This window comes from Monodelphis domestica, chromosome 2 (genome assembly GCF_027887165.1).
Source record: "Monodelphis domestica isolate mMonDom1 chromosome 2, mMonDom1.pri, whole genome shotgun sequence".
Lineage (NCBI taxonomy): Eukaryota > Metazoa > Chordata > Mammalia > Didelphimorphia > Didelphidae > Monodelphis > Monodelphis domestica.
Window position 1 is genome coordinate 119,561,782 of NC_077228.1, and position 26,292 is coordinate 119,588,073.

At 40.6% G+C, this 26,292-nt stretch overlaps 1 protein-coding gene across 2 annotated transcripts; it reads left to right on the forward strand.

Annotated features, from left to right (window-relative positions):
* The first annotated feature begins 4,668 nt into the window (after nt 1-4,668).
* On the forward strand, nt 4,669-24,507 carry ATF3 (activating transcription factor 3). Of its 2 annotated transcripts, none has more exons than XM_007481357.3 (4): nt 4,669-4,910; nt 17,358-17,601; nt 21,869-21,976; nt 23,010-24,507. In XM_007481357.3, exons 2-4 carry the CDS (start codon nt 17,362-17,364, stop codon nt 23,205-23,207), a joined length of 546 nt encoding a protein of 181 aa, XP_007481419.1. In that variant the 5' UTR covers nt 4,669-4,910; nt 17,358-17,361; the 3' UTR covers nt 23,208-24,507. The 2 variants fall into 2 exon arrangements, with proteins under 2 accessions (XP_007481419.1, XP_056671876.1); XM_056815898.1 differs by lacking the exon at nt 4,669-4,910 and adding an exon at nt 8,021-8,572.
* The last annotated feature ends 1,785 nt before the right edge of the window (nt 24,508-26,292 follow it).

Consider the following 26,292-nt stretch of genomic DNA (forward strand, 5'->3'; position numbering starts at 1 on the left):
TCCTTCCTTCCTTCCTTCCTTCCTCCCTCGCTCCCTCCCTCCCTCCCTTCCTTCCTCCCTCCCTCCCTCCCTTTCTCTCTCCCTTTCTCTCTTTCTTTCTTTCTCTCTTTCTTTCTCTCTTTCTTTCTTTCTTTCTTTCTTTCTTTCTTTCTTTCTTTCTTTCTTTCTTTCTTTCTTTCTTTCTTTCTTTCTTTCTTTCTTTCTTTCTTTCTTTCTTTCTTTCTTTCTTTCTTTCTTTCTTTCTTTCTTTCTTTCTTTCTTTCTTTCTTTCTTTCTTTCTTTCTTTCTTTCTTTCTTTCTTTCTTTCTTTCTTTCTTTTTCTTTCTTTTTCTTTCTTTCTTTCTTTTCCCTCCCCATCACTCAGACTTGAACATAGTAGAGTCTTAGTACATGTTGAATTGAACTGAGGTGAATTTACATATAGGAAACCTATGTGTTAGGTAGTGCAAGGTGTCATTATTCCCATTTTTATAAATGAGGAACCTGACACTGAGAGAAGGTTAGTACCTTGTCCACCGTAAGTTGAAAAGTAAGGCCCCGGGCCACAGTCTTCAAATGAATCAGTGGGATAGAGGATAGAGCTAAGAGCCAAGAAGACCTGTATTCAAATCCTGTCTAGAAGACTTGCTAGTAGACATTGAGCACATCATTTAATCCCTCTGAGGTTTAATTCCCTCATGTGTAAAAGGGAAATAATAATAGTATCACCCCACAAATTTAATGTAAGGATCAAATGAAATAGTAAAGTTATTAAACATTTATTAGGCACTTACTGTGTACTGGGCACTGAGCTAAGTCCTGGTAATACAAATACAAATAGAAAGAAAGACAATCTCTGCTTTAAAGAAGCTTACATTCTAATGGAAAAGACGGCACATAAAAAGAAGCTGAGGGGGGGGGGGGCGAGGGAAGGATGCACTCCAGAGATTGTGGACAAAGTTGAGTCAGGGCTGCAGCCTAGAGAAGAATCAAGCTGTAGCTGGCTAGGGTGCCCTCCTGAAAATGAGATTGAGGAAGGAATAATGTAAACCTTTATAGACTTTGCAAATCCTGTGTAAATCTGAACTGTTATTATTCTAAATGCAGGACTCCAAAGGACCACAGTGAGCAAAGAGGTGGGGGGAGGAGGAGATCTGCTAGAATTTGGCAGTCATGCCTATAAATACAGCCACATGTTGAATTTCTATTTTAATAGGCATGGTTTTAGAAAAAGAAGTGGGTAGAAGGAAGTACTTAGCACCAGAGTAAAATGTCTTAAAGGGTTTACATAGCACAAAATGTGAATAAGTCTGAGAGAGATGCTCAAGAAGCCAAAGCCTGGCATCGCTACTCAGTTTAGGGAAGATGATCTTAAGTGAAACACTTGAAAAAAGAAATCACTTCATTAATTTTGCCAAAATAAATTCAATGAAGAAAATATTCGCTTTGTATTCATATGATGATGACAAATACCTTGCATTTGGAAAGTCAGCTCAATATACTATAATAGCAGGGCTTTCAACCAACACTGGGGCATTTTGTGAACTGTTGCCCATACAAAAGGAGATGTGTCAAGTAAAAAAAAGATATGGCCTTTGGAGCCTGAAAGAACATTGGGTTCAATTATTTGTCTTGACATTTACTTGCCTGTATGAGTGCAGGCTTTAACTCTTTGAGTCTTAGTCTTCTTATCTGGAAATTGGGAATAAAAATACCAGGCTACTTACCACATGGGGTTTCAATGGGAAAAGTGCATGGTAAATGGAAAAGTATTATGTAAGTCTGGGTTATTAAATTTGTCCCCTCCTTTGGAGTAAGAGAAGTATTTTGTAAAAATCTATGAAGATTTTATTATTGCATTTGCTTGCTGCTTTAATATCCCCTATTCACCACCCCCAAAAGTTCTTTCTCCTCTCTTCCTTCATTTGATTCTTATGGCAACCTTGTGAGGATAGGTATCACTAACCTCATTTTACAGATGAGGAAACTGAGGCACAGAGATCTGAGTTACTTGCCAAAAGTACTATAAAATTTAAAACAGAAAGTGATGTTAGAGATCTTTTAGTCCAATTGTGACATTTTCCAATTGAGGATGGAACATTGGAGTGGCAAAATGATTTGTCCAGAGGCACACAGGTAGCAGGGGGCCATTCCAACTCAGGTGCTCAGACTCCAAGATCAGCACTTTCTCCTTTTTGAACATCACATTTGTTACAACTGAGACTAGAAGTCAGGATTCCTGAGTCTGATCTCTGCACCCTTTCTACCAGAGTAGCTTACCCTGCTCTCAGCATATTGTTGATGCCCTGCAAATCCTGGGAGTACCTTTCTCAAATCTGAAGCTGCTGCTGCTACCTGAGATTTGCCCTTATCATCAAAGGTGGGGATTTCCCTTGGTAGTTGGTTAACTGTTCCTAAGGAACAAACTGACTTTTGTTGATTATTGACTCTAAACATAGGAATGTCTCCAAAGAAGCAGCCACAGTTTAGGGTATTTACTAATCCAGCCTTCTGGCCAGTGCACAAAGTCCACGCGATAAAAATTCTTGGAAATGTTCATCAAGAGAAAATACAGACAGGTTGCTGGAGCCTTAGGCTGTGTTTCAGATCATGCCCAACAACATATTTTTAAACCTGGTTTTTCATGGAAAGAGGCTTATATAATGTTCTGTTTAGAAGCCACGTAATGTCTTAATGTCTTCTCTCCTCTACCACTGGCACTTGAATTAAAATGTCAAGATGAGGTGTCTGGTTCAGTAGAAAAATCATAGAATGTTAGATTTTACAGATGAGGACACCGAAATCTACAGAAGGCAACTTGATTTGCCATAGTCGCATATATAGTGAGCGCATGAGAGGACTAAAACCAGAACTAGAATTCAGATCTTTTAAGTATCAATCCAGAGCCCTTTCCACTATGCCAAGAGAACAGATCCAAGCAGTGACATCCTTTCCCAAGGGAATGTTCAGAGAATTCAATGTATGAAGAGGTTGCAAGGCCCCAAAGATATTTGGTTAATATGCATAGTTACATAATGGCTTATAGGACTATACATTTAGAGCTAGAAGGGAGTTTAGAGGTAATCTAGTCAAACTCTCTCCTTTTACACATGAGAAAATTGAGATCCAGAGGAGTTAAATGACTGGCTAAACTCAGACCAGATGGTAACAGAGCTGGAATATATGAGCTGAAGTATACTGACTGCATGTCCAGTGAAGTTTTCTTATATATTTGGATATGTCACTGCATCTATCTCTGACCCTTCTGTGGTTTCAGTATTATTATTGTTCCCATAAAGACTACCATCACATAATAGGAGTTGAGGTCTTTCCAGATTCTGAGCACTCTCTCCAGCTACTAGCATCTTCCTCTGAAATGTTCTTAAATTTATTTTGAATTATACATATATGTGGATATCCCCCTAATAGGAAGCAATCTCCTTTAGGGTAGGGACAGTTACTTTTTTTGTCTTTGAATCTCCAATATCTAATACAGTGCTTAGCATGACTAGATGCTTAGGATCATAGATCTAGAGCTGGAAGAGTCCTTATATTTAATCTAGTCCAAGTCTCCCATTTTGCACATGAGGAAACAGGTTTAGAAAATGAAGTGATTTCCCCATGGTCATGTAACCTAGTGATTGCAGAGCTAGAATTGCAACCATGGTCTTCTGGCTCCAAATCCAGGGCTCTTTCCACTAGATCACACTGTTTAATAAATGCTTGCTTACTGACTGATTTACTGCTGTGTCTCTTCTTCCATCCTTTTGACTTCCATCAACCCAGAAGTGTTTGGTAAAGGTACTTAGGGAGACTTGGTATAAAGTTTCAGGAATAATAAGAGGAGTACAAAGAAATCTTTTCCTGACTTACAGTTTGAGGACTCTCTGAATCAGTAAATAGAAAGTTCAACCTTCCATAAAGTAGAGGGAAGGTGAGGAAATGGACTGTCAAGTCTCAGCTTGGGCTCTAGGGGAAAGGGAAGTACAGTCAAAGTAAGTGTTGTAAGTAGGAATTGGGGAGTCTTAGTGCATCTGAAAAAGACTTCGTTTTCTAATAGGCAAAAATATGAGGTGGTTGGATTCTGTTTAGAACTGTTTAAAGAGAGTAAAATATTTGTGTATGTAAAAGGAAAGTGAATAGGAGAAGGGGAATTCACACATTATTAGAGCTAGAAAAGAGCTGAAGAAATCTAGCCTAGCCCATCATTTTTATAGAAACTGAGGTTTGGAGATGGCAAGTGATTAGCACCAGGTGATACAGCTAGCAAGTGGCAGAGCTAGAACTCAGACCCAAGAGTTCAGATCCTAAACCCAGGGAAAGGTCCCCCCCTCCCCCATAATATCAGAAGATTGAGCAGAAACAAGAACAAACCATTAAATATATTTAAATGTCTGTTTTTTTTTAAACTCCTGTAATGTTTGGGTGTTTAGATTTGGTTGCCACGAGTAGGCTGTTTTTAGATAGCTTAGTTTATTTCCTCCTTTTTTTTCCCCTCTAGCTCATGCCTCGACATGAAGTCTCCAAATCTTATCTCCCTCAGCAAGACATACCAGCTGCTGGTCTGAATGTGGATTCTCCAGACAGATCTTTAGTGGGTAGGATCTCAGCAGGAGTTGTGTCTGTTTAACCTTCTTTCATTTCTGATGACCTCCACCCCCATCCCACCCCATATAAACCTCAACCAGGGATTCATTCCTTGCTTTTATGTGTCTGGCTCGTTGTGTTTTGGCCATGGAATCTCATCTTTTCATCTTTCCTGCATTTGGGAAGCTTACTGGCTCCTAGGCATTCGGTTGTTGGTGATCCTATACTGATAGGTTATATATACTTGACAGAGTACGTGCTGCAGTGGGGAGTATGCTGGAATTGTAGCCAGAAGCTAGGGTTCAAATCCCATTTCTGACCATTTCCTAAGTGTGTTACTATGGGTAAGTCACTTAACCTTTTTAAGTCTCAGATTCCTCTTTTATATAAATGGGGATAAATAGCTTCTATCTCCCAGCATTATTGTGATAATTACATAAAATAAGAGATCAATGTCAGCTATTGTTGAGTGTTTCCTGTTTTAATGATATACTCCAGTTTGCAGTACCATTATGGAGAGGGGGAGAACACTTTGTTTTGATTTTATTTTTCCCTTGAAGGAGACATTGTTTGGGGGGGAAGGAATTTGGGGGGAATAGTAGAGACAGTGCTATATTAAAAGACCAGCAGTTCTGTCCCTGGCTCTTATTAACTCTGGGGAAGTTATTTGTATATACTTCAGTTTTATTTTGTTTGTAACATAGGAATAATGCTGCTATCTCTTTCATTGGTGTGTTCTGAGGAAAATACTTTGTAAACCTGAATGCCCTATGAAAATGTGATTATTTTTCTTTCACCTGGGGATGGATGGACTTCTTTATACAGATTCTTATCAATTTGGGGGTTTTAATAGAAGAGAAAGAAACAGCAAGATGTGTGTGTGAGTCTTTCATTTGAGCGGAGTACATCTGTCCAGGTGAGATTTCAGGCTGTGACTGAGTTTTAAAGACAGAAAATTTTAGATGAAATAGCCACAGAAAAAGGTAGCAAGGATAATAACCCTATGTATATTTTACTCCTCATATTCTACTACACATGGGTTAGATTGTTGTTTTTTTTTTTATAACAAGAGTCTAGCTGCTTTTCTTTCATAAGTGTAATTTTCCTTAAGAAAATGACAAGATCTTCCCAAATCTTCATTGGAAGTGAACATTGTCGTGTTAATGTGGTCTACAGTCTAATTTAGAACAGCAAATTTCATCCAAACTGGATAAAAGTTCTCTAAATATTTCTAAAAGATCAAAAATAGAAACCCAACTTCCTCCCTCCCTTCCTTCTTTCCTTCCTTCCTCTCTATGCTTTCTCTGTTTTCATATTAGTGTTTGTTATTCCTGGTTTAAGGTAGGGAAGGTCGCTCGGATTACTAAAGTGTCCCATATTACTTTGTATATTTTAAGCACTAAGTGATCTGAATCTCTGTCTATTGTAAAGAGCAGACACACCTCTTATTTACCTGCCTCGACGTTGCAAGTGGGCGGGAGAGAGGGTGTGTGGGCGTGATAAGACAGTTACCAAGGTAAAAAGCAAACCGACAATAACAACCTGCCACACTCTGGGGTGCCTGAGTTAAATAATAGTTTCTGAGGCAGCAGTTTTAGTAAATTAGGAACCTGAGCTACTCCACCCCGTCCCATCGGAGAGTTAGCTTAGAAAGTGAAGGAGGGAGCTGTAAGACCAGGGAGAAACTCCTCAGACTCATGGATCCTTTGTAATTTCGGGTCTAGGTTTCCCCAGGGGTGCGGTTGCTGCTCCAGGCACTCAGGGATTTATTAAATCCTCCTAGGGACTTTATAAGTCCCCGGGCTCAGAAAAAGGTATATCCACTCGCAAAGCCATTGGCACGCTCTCCTAGTGGCTAGGGAGTCTATTTTTCCGGGAAGGGGGCCCCCGTTGCGTGTGTGGTTGTGTGTGTGTGTGTTTGATACCCCCCTCAAATTCTCGGGTCTTCTACCACCTTGACACACAAGACCAGTTCCAAAGGGATAAGGTTCACACCTGAGATGTGCGCATTGAGACAGTCCTAATTTTTAAAAAAATCAACATTTAACAGGCTTAAATTTCTGTTAAAATCTTCTTTTAAAGAGCCTTATGAAAGCTGTTGGACCCTGTGAACTGCACTCAGTCCATATGGGGCTTAGATCTGGAATGTTCTATGCAAATCATGTATTCTATAATGTGTACATCATGTGTAATAATCTCTTCAATAGCCTAATCAATTAACCCAAAACACAAACCCACATCTAGAGATCTCAGTGAACAAAGAGCTGAAACTATAGAAGTTATAGACGTCTTCTGCTAAGCTTCTCCTTTAATGACAAGATCTCCCAGGAACTGAGGAACCCAAGGGACCCCACCCACCTCCTGGCTCGAAAGAATTGGCGGCTAGAGGAGTAGATATCGCTGGGAGCCCTCAAAGCCTTCAAAGCAGGGGTTTAGTTAGGGTCTGACTGGAGAGGAAGACACTCTCATTCCGATGGTAGTCAACGCCTTAGAACTGTTTGGTCAGTCAACCGACTGCTTCAACCCTTTGGGAACAGAGTAGTGTGGGCGACCACTAATCCTACCCTGTAAATGCCATGTAGTTGATAGAAATTGCTGTAGGGGTCGATCTCCCCCTTCCGTGTTTATAATCTGCGCTCCAAGTGGGTATATTTAAACGTGTGTGTTTTTCATGGGTCAGTCCCAGATCTGTCCTTACTTTTCTTTTTCTGGGTTTCTTATCTTTCTGTGAACATTCTATTCACTACACCCCATCCCTGGATTTCAGCGTGGATTTCGAATGGTCTAGGTCTGTTGTCACTGAGTTCTCTCCCTTGTAATCTTTGAATCTTACTCCTAAATTACTCCTAGACAGTCTCTGTTCCGGTGGGTCTATCGAATTTTCGGGGCGCCGCTTTCGAAGTAATAGATGTAGACCAGACTTCTGAATTTCCATGAACAAGTTCTGTTTTCTGGTTCTATTTCTCTATAAACCCAACTTCTATTATTCTTCAGCTCCTCTGAGTTCGTAACTAATTGGATCATTTTATCCCTGACTTTCCGTAGCCCCCTCCCCGCACTCCTAACCAGTTCTCTGATTCTCTCCCCTATTTAATAACAGTAGTTCCCGAATAGACAGAGGTGGAATAGGAAGGGAGGGGAGGAGGGAACATTTTCCAGTAGCTATAGAAAATGACAAAGCATTTTAAATAAAGGTTGCGCTCTTCCCGTCCCTCTCTGCCCCCCGCCCCCGGTCCAGGGCCAACAAACTCTGGTCCCTGCCCCTGTCTCCCCCAACGCCCTCACCACCCCCACCCCCGCCCTCTCTGTCTAGCGGTAGCGGCAGGAGGGAGAGATGCCAGGGCTCTTCAGTCATACAGCTGGCTTGGGCATCATTGGCTCATGCCTGGGACACGAAGCTGCAAAAGAGAACAAATCTGGCGCGGAGCCCAGGCGACTACAGTCCTGTTATGGAGAGGGTGTGCGTGCGTGCGTGTAAGTGTGTGTCCCGGAGAGAGCTCCTCTCTCTTGCTCCTCCCCTTCCCCCCCCCCATGCCTCGGGGGCCTTGCATCACCGTCCTCCCCCCCTTCTCCTTTCCTCCCCCCCCCCCCTCAGCCTTTTCCTAGCCCCTCCCAGTCCTCCTCCTCTTCTCCAGCCCCGTCTTGCTAGTTCTCTCTGGGAAGCTATTAATAGCATTACGTCAGCCCGAGACTGGCAACCCAGTGTAAATACCAGCACTCCCACTATATAAAAGGGGTGATGCAACCTCTCTACTAGTCAGAATCCCAAGCAACAAGGCGGAGAGAAGATCTTTGCTCACTCCAGCAGCAGTAGCAGCAGAGGTAGCCGCTGTGGCAGCAGGACAGACGCCGCCTCTGCTTCCAAGTCGTCGGGCTCCGATACCACCACTTCCACCAGCCTTTGCTTCAGGCGAGGCGCTTTCATCTCTTGGTCTCGGACAGCCCCAGCCCGGAGCCCTCCGCGGACTGACTGAAAGGTGCGGCGACAGGAGGGGGAGAAAGGAAGGTAAGTGAGCGCCTGATAAGGAGGGGTTGACTTTTTACCTGTCAGCTCCCCGCCCTTCAGCTCTCCTGATCACACCCCAACCCGAACTCCTCAACTCCCTGTGATTGTGGGACTCCCATTAGTGCGGGAAGAACTTAGTGAGAAGTTTGTTCGCACCGTCCTGGAGGTTTCTCAACAGTTCAAAAAGTTTCCCGAAGCCAGCTTTGTGGTGTGTGTGTGTGTGTGTGTGTGTGTGTGTGTGTGTGTGTGTGTGTGTGAGAGAGAGAGAGAGAGAGAGAGAGAGAGAGAGAGAGAGAGAGAGAGAGAAAGAGAGGAGAGAAGAGAGACACAGACAGACACACACACAGAGATGGGGCTCTGAAAAGGATGAGAGACTCCCCCAGACCCAAACCCTTCCCCCTATCCCAGGTCTACTCACACTGGGTTACTCTCCTTTCTCCCAGCTAACTTGTCCGGGTTGAGAAGTAGGAAATCTTGAGGGGAGGTGGAGAGATTTCCCAAAAGCACTATCCCTGACGCCAGCTACCATTGCCTTGCCTACCCATAGGGGAATCTCAGGCTCCTCAATTTCTTTTCCTCCTATCCTGAGACTGTCCCCTACTACCCTTCCTTTCCCCCGGAGTCAAGAGACAGTATTTAGATGAATGGGAACCGAGTGGACCGCAGGAAGAGCTATTGCGTCCACTAGGGGGCGCCCTGGGCGCCCATGAGAGAATGGAGCTCGTAGATTGCGAGTGGTGGGGGTGACCCTCTCCGAGGATGGGGATTGAAAGTTAGTTTGAAGTTTAGGACCAGTTTCCTAGCCTTGGGGAAGAAGAAGGAGGGATACTTTCAAAAGACTGACGTGTCTACCATCCCTAAAGTCTTGGTTCAGATCTCTTCTCCGTGCTTAACCCTCCCCCTCCCCGACCGACCCCCCCCCCCCCCTCCGTTCTTGCTGATTGACTTTATTCTGTCTGACTTTAAAATTAAAATTTTCTCACACATCTCACTGGGGCAAAGGTAGCTAACAAAAGAAGGAGTCAATTCTATTCTTTGTGGATTCTACCTTGTTTCATCTCCTCCCCACCCCTCCTACCTCCCCAGCCATGTACTTAAATGATGCGTTTGATTTCCCTAGGCATCAGTATTCTTATATTGAAGGGGGGAAGAGGAACAATAAATATGATTTACCTTTCCTCTCACAAAAAGATAAATGTGACAATAGGGCTCTCAGACTAGGAGGCTTTACAAATTGAATGATCTTTAAAGTGATAAATATATGGATTTATTATTATTATTCTATAAACTTGTTGATCAAGGCAGACATAAGAAGGTCTTGGGAACCAAAAAAGATCTCAGGGAAAGGTAAACTGTGGCACTAATATCACTAAGTGGCAATGAATGGATTTGTAGCAGGAACCTTCTCTCTGCTCTCCTGTCCTCTCTCCCTCTTTCCACTTCTTTTTGGCTCCTTCCTCCTCTTATCCTCCTGTTTGATTCTTTTTTTCTTCTCCTCTGCCTGTGGGAATTGATCAATTTCTGCACTATTTTACAAGAATAAAGAAAGACACCTTCAAAGACACCCTGAAAAGGGACTCTGCCAGTCCCATATCCCATATCTAAGTAATTGTATAATTTTGGAATGGTTTCATTTGGGCCTCAGTCTCCCTTGATCTCTAAATTATAAAAGTAAACACCACAGTCTCTTTCTATTTCTTAGGTGGATAAAATATTATTGTAGCTAAAGAAATGAGGTGGGACTAAATATTAATGCAAGTAATTCAGAGACAGTGCTGTCCTTAGATCCAGGAAGAAATAAATGGGTTCCAAGTCTTTCTTCTGACCCATACTGACTGGGAATCTCTGGGCAAGTTACTTAACCCCTCATCCTCTAGACAGCTCCTGAAGACTTAAAAAGTGTCAGATAAGGTGGCAGCCTGAATTGGCAGAAGGAATTTCCTCACTGGCAGTTAACTCCCTGTACCAATTAAATTACAAGTTGAGTCTGGTCCAAGAAGGCACAGACATTTAACAGCAAAAGGACAGAGGGAAAGTTAACCTTTCTGAACTCAAATTTTCTCCCCTGTAAGGTAGGGATAAGAACATTTGTACTCCCTATCTTATAGTACTTTGTAACCCAGAAACTGCTCTGTAAACCTTAAAGTTTTATGTTTATATGTAATACTATTAATAATAATAGCTAACATTTATATAGTGCTTACTAGGCTCTTTACAATTATCTCATTTGACTTACCCCCACAACAACCCTGGGAGATAGGTGCTATTGTTATCCTCATTTTACAGGTGAAGATTGAGGCAAACAAGTTTAAGTGACTTGAACAGAGTCACACAGCAAGTAATTTTAATTCAGCTCTTTCTGACTGCAGACTCAGAGATCTATCTACTGTGACACCTAGTTGCCCCTGTATTATCCTGTGAAAGGGTCAGGGATAAGTGACATCTCATAGCATGGGAAAGGCATTGGGAGCACCTTTTGTTGGTAGCTATTCCCCTAGTAGGCTTCTCTCTACTTCTCCTTTTATCTTCATCTACTTCATCTATTTTTCTTTTCCTCTTCCTTTCCCCCTTCTCCTGTTTCTGCCTTAAGCCTGTCAATGATTCCCTTAGAAGTTGCTTGGTACCACTGGTTTTCCTATAGACTACTGAGCTTTGTTCTTAGTCAATCATAGCATCATCTAGGATACCTTTTTCCCATTCTTATTTTTTAAAAAAATAGTCGTGGATGTAATTAGACCATTTGCTCTCAGTGTTGCTCAACCACAAGTAGAAGGAAGGACACAATTAGTACACCACAGAAAGTTTTCAGGGGAAAATTAGCTTCCTGTGTGTGAAACTAGTTCATAACTCTAGTTGGGAATTGTTGCTGCCAGCAAATAGTGGGGGTAGAATTTATTGGGTGAGTTGATGAAGCCTAGAGGTCAATGAGAGTACAGAAAAGGCTTCAAGCCAAGATGAATGCCTAGTGGTTAAAATTAACTTCTAATTAATTGAGCTTAATTGAATCAGCAACCAAACTGCTTAATCTCTGATTAATTTCAACAGAGCTGAAAAATTAATCCCCGAGAGATGAAACTAAAACTGGGACCACCCAATCTATATAATAATGCTTCTTTGTACAGCACATGTGGGCAACTGGGTTGCATAGTGGATAGAGTGCCAGGTCTGGAATAAGGAAGACTTGAGTTCAAATCCAGTCCCAGACATTTGCTATCTGTGTGACTCCATGCAAGACACTTAACCCTGTTTGCCTTAGTTTCCTCATCTGTAAAAATAAGCTGGAGGAGGAAATGGCAAATTACTCCAACATCTTTGCCAAGAGAACCCCAAAAGGGGTCAAGGAGAGTTGGACAAGATGGAAAATGACTAAAGAACAACAAAATACAGCACTTTGTGTGTTTTCAAACTGCTTTCTACATGCATTAGCACTTATTAGCTGGGTGACTTTGGCCAAGTTCAGTTTCTTCACCTATAAAATGAGTTGGAGGGTTCTCACTTTGGGTATTCATCTATCCCAAGTTGAAACTAATCAGATCATAGCTAATGATCTGGAGTTTGGAGGGCTGGGGTCTGGAGAAGGGATTTTACTGATGTAGGGAGATCTTAATATGAAAATTCCTTCTAAACTGCCTTCAAATTCCCTCCAATATAGATTATCTGTAATTCTTCATATTTAGAGAATTGCTTGGGGACTTGGCTAGCCCTCTATTCCTCATGCCACATTAATTCTCAGGGCACATCTTACTGGTCTTATTTTATCAGTGAAAGAATTGTATCCCAGGCAGGTTAAGAGACTTACCTACATTTTGGTATTTCAGCTGCCTAGTGCCAGAGCTAGAACTAGTATTTTCTGAATCTCAGCCTGGTATTTGTCTTTAGATTAGCAGGGGAAGGAACCCAGAATGAGTGGTGGGTGAGTTGGTAAAGTGCCTATGTTGGAATGATAATCTCATCATGCATAGTATTTCATGGGTAGGGAAGTTTGTAAGAGAGATATGAAAATTGAAAGTGAAAATTCAGTGTAATGGTAAACACAAAGAAGTAAAATTTGGGAGCCAGGTTCCCAGAAAACTTAATCTGTTATGGTAATAAACCATGGAGACTTTCACTTTATTTAAAATGAAGAAACCTGGAAAAGTCTCACCATTTATGATTAGGTAGAAAAAACACTTCAGAATTGGCAAAGTGAAAGTGGCCTGCCAAAATTAATTTGGATGATTATCAACTCAGTAAACAGTCTAGGTAATGCTGAGGGTTCCCTCAAACATGTTTACTTTAGAAGGATTTTCAGGAGATTGGTATGCTCTGGTTGAATTATGATTTAATAGAATGAACTTTTATTTTGCTTTATATGCCTAAAGTATAAAAGAGTTTCTAAAATTTGTCAAAAGAATTAAAATTTTTGATTTGGAGAGTAACAATAATAATAGTAACTTATATTTACATAGTAGAGATCCCTTTACATTATCTCAAATAATCCTTTACTCATCTTGTGAGATGGGAACCATCATTTATCCTTATTTTACAGGTGAGGAAACTGAGGCTCATAGTTCACAGCTAGAAAACATCTGATCATGAATGTGAACCTAGGTTTTCCTGATTCTAAGATCCCAAATATACTTGTTCATGAATTTTCTCAAAAGGTTTTCATACTTTTGATAATTTGTTTAAATCGTTTAAAGCAGCGCTTTTAATTGGAACATTCCACTATGCTGACATTCTTCACCTTTTTTTCCCATTAGGAATATTGCTTTTTTACTCTGAGAAAGAAAAAGAAAACTTTCCTCAGGTCTTGAGACAAGCAGACCACCAGCCATGAGTGCTCATTAATAAACTTGGTTGGATGGAAAAATGGAACGCCTCTCAAATCTGGTTGAATTAATTTTACAGAGCTATTCTGTTAGAAGGCAGCCATTTCTAGGAACAAAGGCTTAGCTGATGTTGTCTCTGGATTCCATCACTGAACTATTTGGTTTTTAATAACATTGGGGATGGGAGTGGAAAGGAGAATGCAGGGGAGAATGTTCACATTATGACTCTGGAAGGCTGGATTCTTGAGGAAGTTTATAACCTGTCAGAGAGGAGTATCTTCCTAGCCTTCTGAGATTATAGGATTAAAGGATAGAAGTACATCACTTCTGATTCATGAGTCAGGGCTTTGGGAGCAGAATTGCTTACATTTTTTAGGTCTTTAAGCATTCATAGCTCTGGGAATCTTTAATCAATTGCTCTACCTCTAGTCAACTGGCATTTATTAAACATCCATTCTGGACCATGCTGGGGATACAAAAACAAAAAATAACAGATAGCTCCTGTCCTCTAAGGGCTTACATTCTTTTGGGATGGTGGGGGAGTAACATATATGTATAAGGTTTCCAAAGGGAATTTGAAGAGAGTATCCTTAACTTTTTTTTTTCACCCTTACCTTCTTAGAATCAATACTATGTCTTGCAGAAGAAGGAGTAATGGCTAGGTAATGGAGATTAAGTGGCTTGCTTAGGATCACCCAGCTAGGAAATGTGTGAGGCCAGATTTAAACTCAGGACCTCCTGCCCCCCAGGCCTGGCTCCCTATCTACTGCTATCTACCTGGCTCCATCCTTAAAATTTTAAGGTCTGAGAGCAAGTATGTGTGTGTAGAAATCATTAGACTGACTCAGGATATCATTTCTGACTTCACCTTTTCCTCAGGATTCTTATAAATGAAGTAAAAGCCTCATATATGACAGACTATGGTTTTGTGATTCTATTAACTCATCAAACACCATATAAATGTGATCTTGTAGTAATAATAGCAATGTATGCCGGAGGACTTTGTGGCTTAAAGAACATACAAGCATATGCTTGTAAAATGCCTGCTTGTGGACTCATCCATACAGCTTGGCAACTGTCTAAAGGGTTTTTGCTTGACCTTCAGTGTAATGGAAAGAAACCTAGTTTTATCCTGGGCTCAAATCTTTTCCTGCCATTAACTACCTGTAAGATTTAGCCTCTTTGGGCCTTGGAGTACTCATCTGTAAAATGAGCAATTAGACTAGGGTGTTCTCTAAGGTCCCTCCAAATCTAGATCTTTGACTATTCAGCCTACTAAGCCTTTTCTTAATTTCTTTAACAAAGAGCAAAAAAAGGAGAGAGAGAGAGAGCCAGAGAGCCAGAGAGCCAGAGAGCCAGAGACAGAAAGAAATAATAATAAAGGTGAATTTGTGAAGCACAGATGAACAGGGGGAATTTAAACTCATATAAATGCACATCTCAGAGGCAACAAGTTTCTGTTCAGGTTTTTGCCCTGGAGCATTTTAATTCATTTTCCTTTGCTAATTACCTCTACCACCTCCCTTCTTCCCCCTATCAACAGGCCAGACTGAAAGAGGGGGGCTTTCTGGCCCAAGTGTTACCTTGTAATCATCCCCATAGAATGTCACAGGCAGCAGCAGGGAGGAAGTCACGCCTGGGCAGGCTTGTGTGAATGCAGGCTTCATTCTTTGAAGGGCAGTGGTGCATCACTTGGAGGATATACAGCAGCCAGAGAGTCAGATTTAGTTGAAAATTCCAAAATGAAATTATGGCCACTCTTCATAAACTTTCCCATTAGCTGTACCTTTAATTCCCCCTGATCATTGAGTATCAGAGCTGAAAAGGACCTTAGAAAGTATTTAATTCAGCCTTGTCATTTTTCAGTTTAGGAGACTGAAGCTAGAGGAGAAAAAAGTGATTTGCTAAGTAAATGGTAGATCAGGGACTGTAATCTCACTCATGGTCTTATGCTTATTCCTCTATCTGTTTCTATATCTCTATGTTTTGCCATTCATTTTTATTTCTTTTATATTTATCATAGAATCATAAATTTTCAAGCTGGAAAATGTCTTAGAAGTAAGTCACCCAGTCAGGGTTGTGCTGGTAAATGTTTTACCAACTAGCTTTTCGAGGAAAAAAATGGTTGTGGGGCATACTTTTAATCTGTATGATTAATACTGTTCTTTATCATTTTCTTTTCTTTTTTTTAATCCTTACTTTCATCTTAGATACAATACTGAATGTCAGCTAAAAGGCAGAAGAGTAGTCAGGGCTAGGCAATTGGGGTTAAGTGACTTGCTCAGGATCACACAACTGGAAAGTGTCTGAGGCTACATTTGAACCCAGGACCTCCCATCTCCAGACTTGGCTCTCTATCTACTGAGACACGCTCTATCATTTTCTTAAGTCTAAACATTCAACAGAACAGTAATTCTAGAACTGACTGGCAGTGTCTTCTGATTTCTGAGGAATAAATATTTACACTGAAAATTTAACAATCAGTTTTTCTTAGTTTGAGTTGGTTCCAGCACATCCCTGAATTTAAGCTAAGCCTTTCTTTTTACCTCTTACTTTTCTTCTAATTTGAGGAAACAGAGGTCTGGGAAAGTGAATTAATTTGTTCAAGGTCATCGGAGGGAGTTGGTAGGGGGAGAATAAGTGACAGAAGTATGTCTCCTTATAGTCTATGTTCTTCTTTAGGTTATGAGAACCTGTGCATATCTTCCCAGAAGTATGTGACTTGTCTATAACAGGAATTCCTCTCATCCCTGGAAAGGAGAAACATACACCTCTTCCTTTCCCTTTAGTTTATCCACTTTTCAAGAATTGAACTCCTGAGTAGTGCTTTAGCAGATAAGTAATAAGTAGGTAAGAGATAAGCACTTTTGAAGTAAGGCAAGTCACCGAGCAGCTATTCTCTGTTTTTTATAAATTTTAATGTGGAGAAACAGAAGTCTGCACCCCCACAAAAACTCTTTCCCTTTTACTTTTACCCAGTGAAAGTTTTGCTCTGATTTCAAACAGTCTTCTAGCTTTCTTTTTAAAGGGAGCTTGAAAGCAGTTTTATGGTTAGCCACGATGATGTGAGAGACATTTCTTTACTGTTAGCAGGAAGGTACACACATATATGTGTTATATATATATATAAACCCTTAATTTCTGCCTTGGAATCAATACTGTATATTGGCTCCAAGGCAGAAGAGTGGTAAGGGCTAGGCAATGGGGGTCAAGTGACTTGCCCAGGGTCACACAGCTGGGAAGTGTCTGAGGCCAGATTTGAACCTAGGACCTCCCATCTTCTAGGCCTGGCTCTCAATCCACTGAGTTGCCCATCTGCCCCCAGAAAGGTGTACATATTGATAGTGAGTTTAATAGTCTCAGATGTCTGTGCTCCTGGCTTCAGTTTTTAACCCTTGTTAACTTACCCTTTTAACTTAGTGAACTAGATGATGCCACAGAGAAAGTGCTGGTCCTGGAGTCAGGAGGATCTGAATTCAAATTCATTTTGGGACATTTTCTAGCTCTGTGACTCAGGCCAAGATACTTAATTTCTGTGTGCCTTAATTTTCTAATCTGCAAAATGAGGATATTAATAATAGCTTCTACTTCCCAGGATTATTGTGAGGTTAATGTGACAGTATTTGTAAAGTGCTTTGCAAATCTTAAAGTACTATCCAAATGTTCATTATTGTTATTTTTGTTGTTAGTATTATTATCATTATTACTATCTATTATGTTAAGAACATTGAGGCACTGACATCGATGACAACTAAACACAAAAGTTGGAATTTATCTGAGAGCCCAATTTCTTCTCATATCAGTTTCCTCATCTGTAAAATGAGGAAGGTGTGTTAAGTGACTTCTAAAGCCCTTTTCAGCTCCAAATCTCCTCTGACTAAAACTCTCCTGTGAAGTACTACTGGGTATGCTTTCAGGGGGAAGGTTTCGGGCTCATTCCTGAGGGCAGTCCTTTTGGTCTTGGTCTTTTTCAGCAAAATGATGCTTCAACATCCAAGCCAGGTCCCTGCCTCAGAAGTCAGTGCATCAGCCATCGTCCCCTGCCTGTCACCAGCTGGGTCTCTGGCGTTTGAAGATTTCACAACTCTTACCCCCCTCGTCAAGGAAGAGCTGAGGTTTGCTATCCAAAATAAGCATCTCTGTCACCGGATGTCATCCACGTTGGAATCCGTCACAGTGAGCGACAGGCCCATCGAGATGTCCATCATGAAAGCAGAGGTACTTCTACTGAGGGTCTAGCAAGGTTCTTCTCTCTCGTTCTCTAAGCTGACCCAGAAAGGGACTCTAGCTGAGGACTTGGCTGAAACAGACCCAAAATAAAGTATGTGTGAGCTCAAGAAGAATTTAAAACAAATTTGATAAAAAAGATGATAGAGTCATAGAAGGTTATTATAGGAGAGACAGAGAGGTATAAGATTCATACCTAATCTTTGAGAATAACAGAAGAAAACTACCAAAATTTTCTCATAATATACTAATTGGTTGCAACTATAAGGGATGGAGCCCTTCCTTGCATGGACCTAGAACTGACTCAAAGTGGTTTTCTTGATTTTTTTTTTAAACCTTATTTTATTTGGTCATTTCCAAACATTATTCATTGGAAACAAAAATCATTTTCTTGATTTTTTTAACTAAATATTTGCAGATAATCCAGATCTCAGTGGATTAATATTCAATTTGGTACCTTCCTTAGTCAGAATTTTGTATTCTTTCGGTATCTGTAGCTGCAAAAGGATAGCTACCATAGTTTCTTTCACACAGTGAGAGAATTCTGAAGGGAAGGATGCCTTCTTTCTGGGAATAGTCTCTCTAAGGATCTTTCTTTAGGATGAAGAGCCTTTCTGGAATTTTGAGACTTGGCACAGGATATGGAGACCCCTTTGGGTCATATTTCCATGGGATAGGTCTTTATTTTTGTTAAGTTTGAAACACCTGGGCATCTCTGTTTAGGTAAAGTTGATTTGACCCAATTCTAAAGGACATTCAATCAATAAATCGACATTTAGTTCAGTGTCTATTTGTAGACCAGGTTCTGTGCTAAGCTTTAGGGAAACAGAGATAAAAATTAAATAGTCCTTGCCCTCAAAGAGCTGACATTCTATTGGGAGAAATAACATATAAGTATTTAACAAAAAGGGAATGGGAGAAGGGTGGGGACATCGAGGGAGGGGACTATAATGAAAAGCAGGCTAAACTTTTCAAGATTTCAAAAGGCTGTGGAAAAAACTCAGTGTATTTCAGGCTTAGGAAATAAACAGCCAAGGCAAAGGCTCAGAGAGTGTTTGGTCCACCAGCAGGATTTGTGGAGGACAAAGATGTGTAAGAAGGCTGGAAGGGTAGATAGGAACCAGTTTGGAGTCAGAAGGTAACTCTGAGATACTTATAGCTGCCCAAGAATTCTTGGTTTGAAACTGTGGTTTCCCCTCGTCTTTCTTGTAGCCCTCAGGGAACTGTTTTTTATAGAAATGGTGACAAAATGGGGGCCTGCAGGTGGCCCTGCTGTTACGCTTGATTTGGCTCCAAAACCTTTTGTTCTTAAATATAGACTTGGGGTCCAGACCCGTACCTGGTACCTCAGCTGTCACCGATTCTCTGAAAGATAGCATAGTGCAGTGAAAAGAATACTGTCTTAGGGTATTTGGATTTGATTCCAAGCTCCTGTAAATGATAGCTTCTGAGTTATGAGCACTTGGTACCATCTCCCTCCCACGTTCGTTGAATTTTGTAAAAGTTAAATATGAGATTCACCTGTTATCCTTGTTAGTAGAGAGGCTAAGCCTGACAGATCTAGAACAGAGGGAGTTCTAAGCTTCAGTAGTCTAACCAATCAAATATTCACACTGAATTCAGCATTAAATAATGACATTTATATAAGATTTATAAAAGCACTTTATAAATATTTCATTTGATCCTTATTACTACAACCTTGGGAGGAAGGTACTATTATCCCCATTTTACAGATAAGGAAACTAAGGCTAAGTGATTTGCCCAGGGTCAAACAGCTAGCAACATGTCTGAGGTTAGATTTGAAGTGAGGTCTCCCTAACTCCAAGTCCAGAGCTCTATTCACTGCACCACTGAGCCCCTAGTCATAGGATTGCCAAGTTGTTTCAGGAGGGATGCATTGATCAATAGTTGCATTGGGTCTCTAAGTAGGGCCTGTGCCTCAAATATAGGTTAGATAAAGAGTTGAAAGGAAAGAAGAAAGGGAAAGAGAGAGATGGAAGGAAAGAAAATGAAGAAATTATTTCCTATCAAGCTTTTTAGGTGATGCCAGGATCTGAATGTGTTTTTTTTTAACTCTACAATGGAATAGCAGACAGAGACCTCAAGATCATTTGGGAAAAAAAAAAAGATCATTTGAGTCAGGGCTCAGTCTAGAGACACATTTAATTTCATTTCCTTGTATTTTATGTGTGCTATAATCAGTGCTTATCAGGTAATATAGGGGAGACAACACTGGCTCTTGAGTCATTAGAACTGGTTCAAATCCCATTTCTGAAACTCTTGGGCAAGTCATGTGCCTTAGTTTCCTCATCTGTAAAATGAAGGGAAGTTCTCCTAGAGGGCCCCTAAGCTTTTCTCAAGCTGATTATGACTATATGATTTTAACTTGGGCCTTAAAACACCAGGCATAATTGTAAACTTGCCTATGGACTGAAACCTTCCCAAGCATCCTTTTCTTATTTACCTGACTCCTACTATGAGCACAATGGGGACGGGATAGCCTGGCTCCTGGCTTTCCTCACCTCCTTCACAGAATCCCAGTCATTAGGCAAAGATTAAGGACAGACAGAATTTCATTGTGGGCTTTGGCCTTTAGGATGACTGTAATTCCTGGTCCAAAGGTAATATACCAATCTCTGTGAAGTTAATAAAAACATTCAGCATGGAATTGGCAGCCTGCCCCAGAAGCCCAGATACTGAACTCATGGAAAAGGCTTTGGGATCCTCCATGGGAAATGGAGCAAGGAGCAACATCCCTCATGTTGTAAGTGTAAGATCTGAGTCAGAATAGACTATAGGTCACCTTTGGGCACCTCAGAGCCAGGCATAGCAAAGTAGGCAGTCTCTCAGGGTGCAATACAGACTGCAATACAGATTAAAGATTTAGAGTCAGGATGAAATTCTACTTAGAAATAGTATTTAGTGTCCAACTCTTTACAGGGGAAAAAAACTGAGGCTAAGAGAGTAGAGCACACAGACAATATATACTCACTGGCAGGAGCTGTATGGAGATTCTCTGGAGTGCTTCCAGTGCCTGGCACATAGGAGGGACTTAAGAAATGTTCATTGAATTCAATCGATTCCAAGACCAATGTTCTTTTCACTACATCAAAGTTCAATAAAAGGCATTTCTTTATGTTTTTTATAAATGTATCATAGAAGCAGTTTGATATAATGGATAATGGGTAGAAAGACTGAAACATCCTAACTGTGTAAGCCTAGGGAAGTCTTTTAATGTCTGAGGTTCCCCTGGGGAACTCTGAACAGACTGAATTGCAAATCTGCCTTATTGGAGGTAGTTTCCACATCATAGGAGTTTCCAGCACTATTGAAAATCACAGGACTGTAACAAAAAGTAAAACAAATGCCTATTTTTATTTCTTAAAAATTCTTTCCTCCATGGCACAGGGATCCTTATTTTGTGATAAGTTGAATTCATTAATAATGAATTCCTCTAGAAATTCATATGGAGGATATGTAACCTTCAGAATTTACCTTGGATGAACAAATGCCTTGTCCTTGTCCCAACTCTGGGTCACTCTCTGATAATGGAGAAAAGGCATATAGGCATATAGTAATCCCAAACAGATTCTCCCTCCTACCTTGTCTAGAATGCTTATAATTATTATCAGCAACCATCAATATGAAGAATAGTTAATGTATATTTTATATATATACTACATATATATATACATACATATATATATATATATGTTTTATTTGTGTTATCTCATTTGATCTTCACAACAACCCTGTAAGGTAGGTACTTATATAATCCCTATTTTAAAGGTAGGAAACTGAGGCTGAGTGAGTCTAAAGCAGTGATGGTAAATCTTTTAAAGGAGTGGGTGATATGAGAAATGTTCTCAGGTGTCCATGGTGATGGGAAGGAGAGCAGCCCAGCCCTACCTCCATCTGGCTTTCTAGTAACAAACTCTGGCAAACTGTGCTGGGACACACATGCCCATAGAGAGGGCTCTGAGTGCCTCCCTCTAGCATGTGTTCCATAGGTTCACCACCACAGGTCTAAGGGATTTGTCCAAGCTCTCACAGCTAGTAAGTGTTCCAACATAAGGTCTTCAGAACCAGACATCTAACACTCTATTATACTTTGCCCTACCCCACCCCTAGATGCCAGAAGCAAGTATATTTAAAATATTGTCAAAGAATAACTTTCTTTTGTTTTTTAATGGCAATCATTTTGCAGAGAGATATCTAGGGACTCTTATTAAAGGATATATCTTTTGGTTTTTCTTAGTTTGCCCCTGAAGAGGATGAAAGGAAAAAGAGACGAAGGGAAAGAAATAAAATTGCAGCTGCAAAGTGCCGGAACAAGAAGAAGGAAAAGACAGAATGTTTGCAGAAGGTGAGTAGTTGGCTTGCAGCCTTCTAGCTCTCATCTCCCTTTTTCCTGTGCCCACTGGATGCTTCTCCTCCAGAGAACTAAATGACTAAATCAACATAGAAACTGAATTTTGTCCCTTTGCTCCAAAGGGAATGAATGGTTCTATAAGCTTCTAGTAGCAACAATAGAAATGTTGGCTCCAGGGTTAGGAAAAGATAATGCTGTCAGTACAATGAATATGCATCTGGAAACCCAAAAGGCAGGTGTGAGAAATGAAAAAGGCGGCTCCCCATGACTGATCCTTATCAGGACTGGCCAGTTTCTACAAGTCTGGCAGCTTCCATCCTACTAAGCACGTCAGTACAGATAAAGAAGTTTCATTCAAGTTATTTCCCCAGAAAAGAAAGCTGCCAACTTGAATTTGGCATGTTAAGAAATCCTTTGGTTAATTTGCTTGAACAAATTATTTCTCCAAGCTGTAAAATTTATATATTTTCTGGGTGTTCTTTCAGGTGTTTTGCTTCCCAGTTTCTTCTTTTGTACCCCAAATATAGTCTGAGCCCCTTTCCTCCTTTTCTCATCAAAGAATGGGATAGCCTCCCCAAAGCAAGGCCAGACAAAGTCTTTGATGTTAGGCTAATAGATTGAGTCTATCTATTTGAACCCTTTTCAGAATAATGTTTTTAAATGCATTAAAAGTCTATGCCTAGGATCACATAGCTAGGAAATGTCTGAGGCCAGATTTGAACTCATAGAGGTACCTTTCTGACTTAAAGCCCAGCACTCCATCCAAAGTACCATCTAGCTGCCCTCCAAGGACATTGGTACTGTACCTAATAAATATGTTTCAGGCTGGATAAAGAAGTAGATAAAGTTCATTTCAAAGGCCATCTTGGCTCAGAATTGGTCAAGAGGAATTAGGCATAGCTCTCCTTTCTTCTTCATAAACCAAGCAGTTTGGTTCGATAATCTCGGTGTTGCTTCTACCATTTAACTCGATCTTTTCCCAGTTGCCCTCAATATAATAACTTTGCTACTTGTGTCCTTCCCTCAGGAATCAGAAAAGTTGGAAAGTGTGAATGCTGAGCTGAAAGCCCAGATTGAGGAGCTCAAGAATGAGAAACAGCATTTGATATACATGCTTAACCGTCACCGGCCAACGTGTATTGTCCGAGCTCAGAATGGGAGGACGCCCGAAGATGAGAGGAACCTCTTTATCCAACAGATAAAAGAAGGAACATTGCAGAGTTAAGCAGACAGGATGTGGAGGCAATTGAGGAGTCCTCGTTTACTTCACTTCTATACCAAGAAATCCAAAGCTATTGGGAGATCTGACTTACTATGCACTTCTAGGATCCTAGTGGCCAAGAGCTGTCCAGGAGGACTTGCTAAGCACAAGAAATCATGTTAGCTTAGCTGGAACTTTCTCAAATCCAGAGATTGGCTTTGGTCCAAAGGAAGAAAGTTTTGAGCCCTGAATCTAGGTATTTAGGACTCAACAATCTTGTTGTTCCTAGAAGCTACAGACAACCCCTACAGATGGGTTAGTGTCCTGCTAGTATCTGGTACCTGTATTTGTCTTGTTTGGATGATACGAACATTCTGGCTTTCAGTGATAGATATCAGCAATACATCTGGGCATGGGGGTGGGACTGAGCCTGCCCTCCATTGACTGCTGGTAGGCGAAGCCAACTAACAGTGGGGTTTATCCATGTTTTGCAATGGCCAGGGGTATGCTTTCTAGCCAAACATGCTGATATGTTACAGGAATTACTGTATTTAAAGCCTTCGTTTTCAAACCCAAGCATTGTATTCCCCTCACTCCCTTTTTTTTTTATGACACTCAAAAGTGCAGATTTTCCTATGACTCATCTCAGATCTGGATTCTGAGGGGTTTGGGCAATTGTCCCTCACTTCAACTTCTTGCAAAACACTCAGTAACTGAGTTGGCATTTCAGTGTGACAAGCAGCGCTCTGTGATTACTGCTTTGCCCCAAAGGAGAAAGCCCTTTTCTTGCTGAGCAGACAGGATACCACGAGCAAAGCCGATGGGCCTTATTTAAAAGAAGTCTAGTGTGAATCTAGTTATGATGGTTATAAAAACATTTGGAAAAAGTGATTTAACTGCAAAGGATTAGAACTCTCTGCTACTGACTTAGCTTGGGAATGACTTCTTGGGCCAGAACAGACAAAGGATATCTTTTTCCTTTTATTGTTGCTGACTGAGGGCATTGTTCAAAGTCTGATAAAATTTAGGATTTAATGACTGATGTTAATGATATACATTTTTCTTTTTTTTTTTTGGTGATCAATTTTTAAAAAAAAATTTAAACCCGGGATGTTTGCAACTATGAGTAGATCTCTTGGTCAAAAAAATTCCAATTGCTGTTTAACTGTTAAAATTCTGATGTTTCTATGAAATCCTCAGATTGTTAAAAGCTTATTCAATATTATCGTTACAGTTTTCTGTAAAAGGAAATATCACTTTATTTATCCTAATATTCTTAACCAATCTAATAAACCATGTGACTGAAAACGAACGGCAAACACAAGTGTTGGGCAGGTTTCTTTCATTTGGGCGGTTGTTTGGATTTGGTTGTTTCCCCTCTTTTGGGTGTCTATGTGGTATACATTCTCTAAATTTTAGCTTGACGTTGAAAGGACACCACTACCTGAAATGACTGACATCGAATTTTGTAACTCCTTTAGTGATGAAAACTTTAGTGATAACAAAACTTGTCTAAAGACCAAACCAAGGGTCAGCTACCAGCATTTCCCAAGGCACCAAGAGGGGGAACTTTTTTTCAACCACAAAAGAAACCTTTTTAAGATTTAGCTTTTGGAAGAGAATTTCTTATTATTCTTGAATTGGCTGTGTTGTGATTTCTTATGTTTTGTAAATAAATCTATTTCAGTGTTTCCAGAGAAATCCCTCAATTTAGGAGGGGGGGAAATGGTGACTCTCAGGGCACAAAGGAAAATTCAGTGGAATTTTAGGAGGCAGGATATAGAGTTTGTAGTCCTGCCTTTGTCATTAACAGACTAGATTATTATTATTATTTTTAACTCTTACATTCTGTCTTGGAATTGGTGCTGTCAGTTCCAAGGCAGAAAAGTGGTAAGGGCTAGGGAACTGAGGTTAAGTGGCTTGTCCAGGGTCACACAGATAGGAAGTATTTGAGACAAGATTTAAACTCAGGTCTTCCAGACTCTAGACCTGACACTTTGTCCAATGAGTTTCCTAGCTGCCTCAGGTTAGGTGATATTAAACAAGTCAGTTTAGCTCCTTAAGACTCAGTTTCCTTATAATAATAATAATAATAGTTAACATTTATGTAGTACTTAATATGCTAGGGACTATACAATTATAGTCTCAATTGATTCTTACAACAACCCTGCAAGGTAAGTGACTCACCCAGAATCACACACAGCTTTGAATATTTTTTGAAGCTAGATTTGAATTCGGAGTCTATCCTGACTCAAGGACTGGTGCTCTACCCACTTCACCACCTACCTTCCCTAACAGTAAAATGACTGGATTGGCTTATATGATTTCTAAGGTCCCTTCCAGCTCTGTGTAAAGCCTAGTTGATCAAACCAAATCATGCTCACTTCATTTTCACTGGTGAACCAGTAATTCCATACTTTGGTGCTGCAACCCAGTTACTCTCCTTGTCCCCATTTGTATCAGACACTTAGCCAGGAATTAAAATCAATGACTAAGTTGCTGTTGATATTGTTGGCACCGGAGAGATTTTTGTCGGAGGTTAAATGAATTCCTGTGTCTTGGCTGGGGCACTTGGTGTGGTGTCAGAGGACCTGGGCTGGACCACTGGCAGATTGACCTGAGACAAGTCTCTTAGCCTCAGGGTCTCAGTTTCTTCATGTCATATGAGAGGGCTGGACTAATCTTGCCCTGTTCAACTCTAAATCCGATGGTCTTGTTATAATAAGGTGGGAAACATTGATGTTCATCAAGTCCCTGATTCTTTGGGCATTGATTTCTTGTTAGTGTATCATTTCTGATGTGGGCGTCTGTCATATTGTTCCCATTTCTTGTTACCCAGCAGAGCACTGCCTAGAAGATCAAGGCAAAATCTCACTTTTGTCTTAATCAAAGCTGTTTTATTTTTTCCTCTTGAGTTGGTTGTAAACCCATCAGAAAAAGCTGGCTGGGAGAAGGCTGTAAAGTCAGAGACTTACAGAATTAATCTGTATGCTGTTCAGAACAACAATGGGTTATGAGGAGAGAAGGAAGAAGGAACAGCCACACTAGGAAGGCAATGAGATGGAGAGAAATGCAGTCCATTTAGTTAGTGTCTTATTAACAGAGGCAT

Excerpts from the sequence above, each read along its gene's own strand:
- ATF3 (XM_007481357.3), top strand. The coding sequence starts at position 17,362 with ATGATGCTTCAACATCCAAGCCAGGTCCCTGCCTCAGAAGTCAGTGCA. Across the intron at positions 17,602-21,868 it reads TGTCCATCATGAAAGCAGAG|TTTGCCCCTGAAGAGGATGA; the intron begins GTACTTCTACTG and ends GGTTTTTCTTAG. Across the intron at positions 21,977-23,009 it reads AGACAGAATGTTTGCAGAAG|GAATCAGAAAAGTTGGAAAG; the intron begins GTGAGTAGTTGG and ends TCCTTCCCTCAG.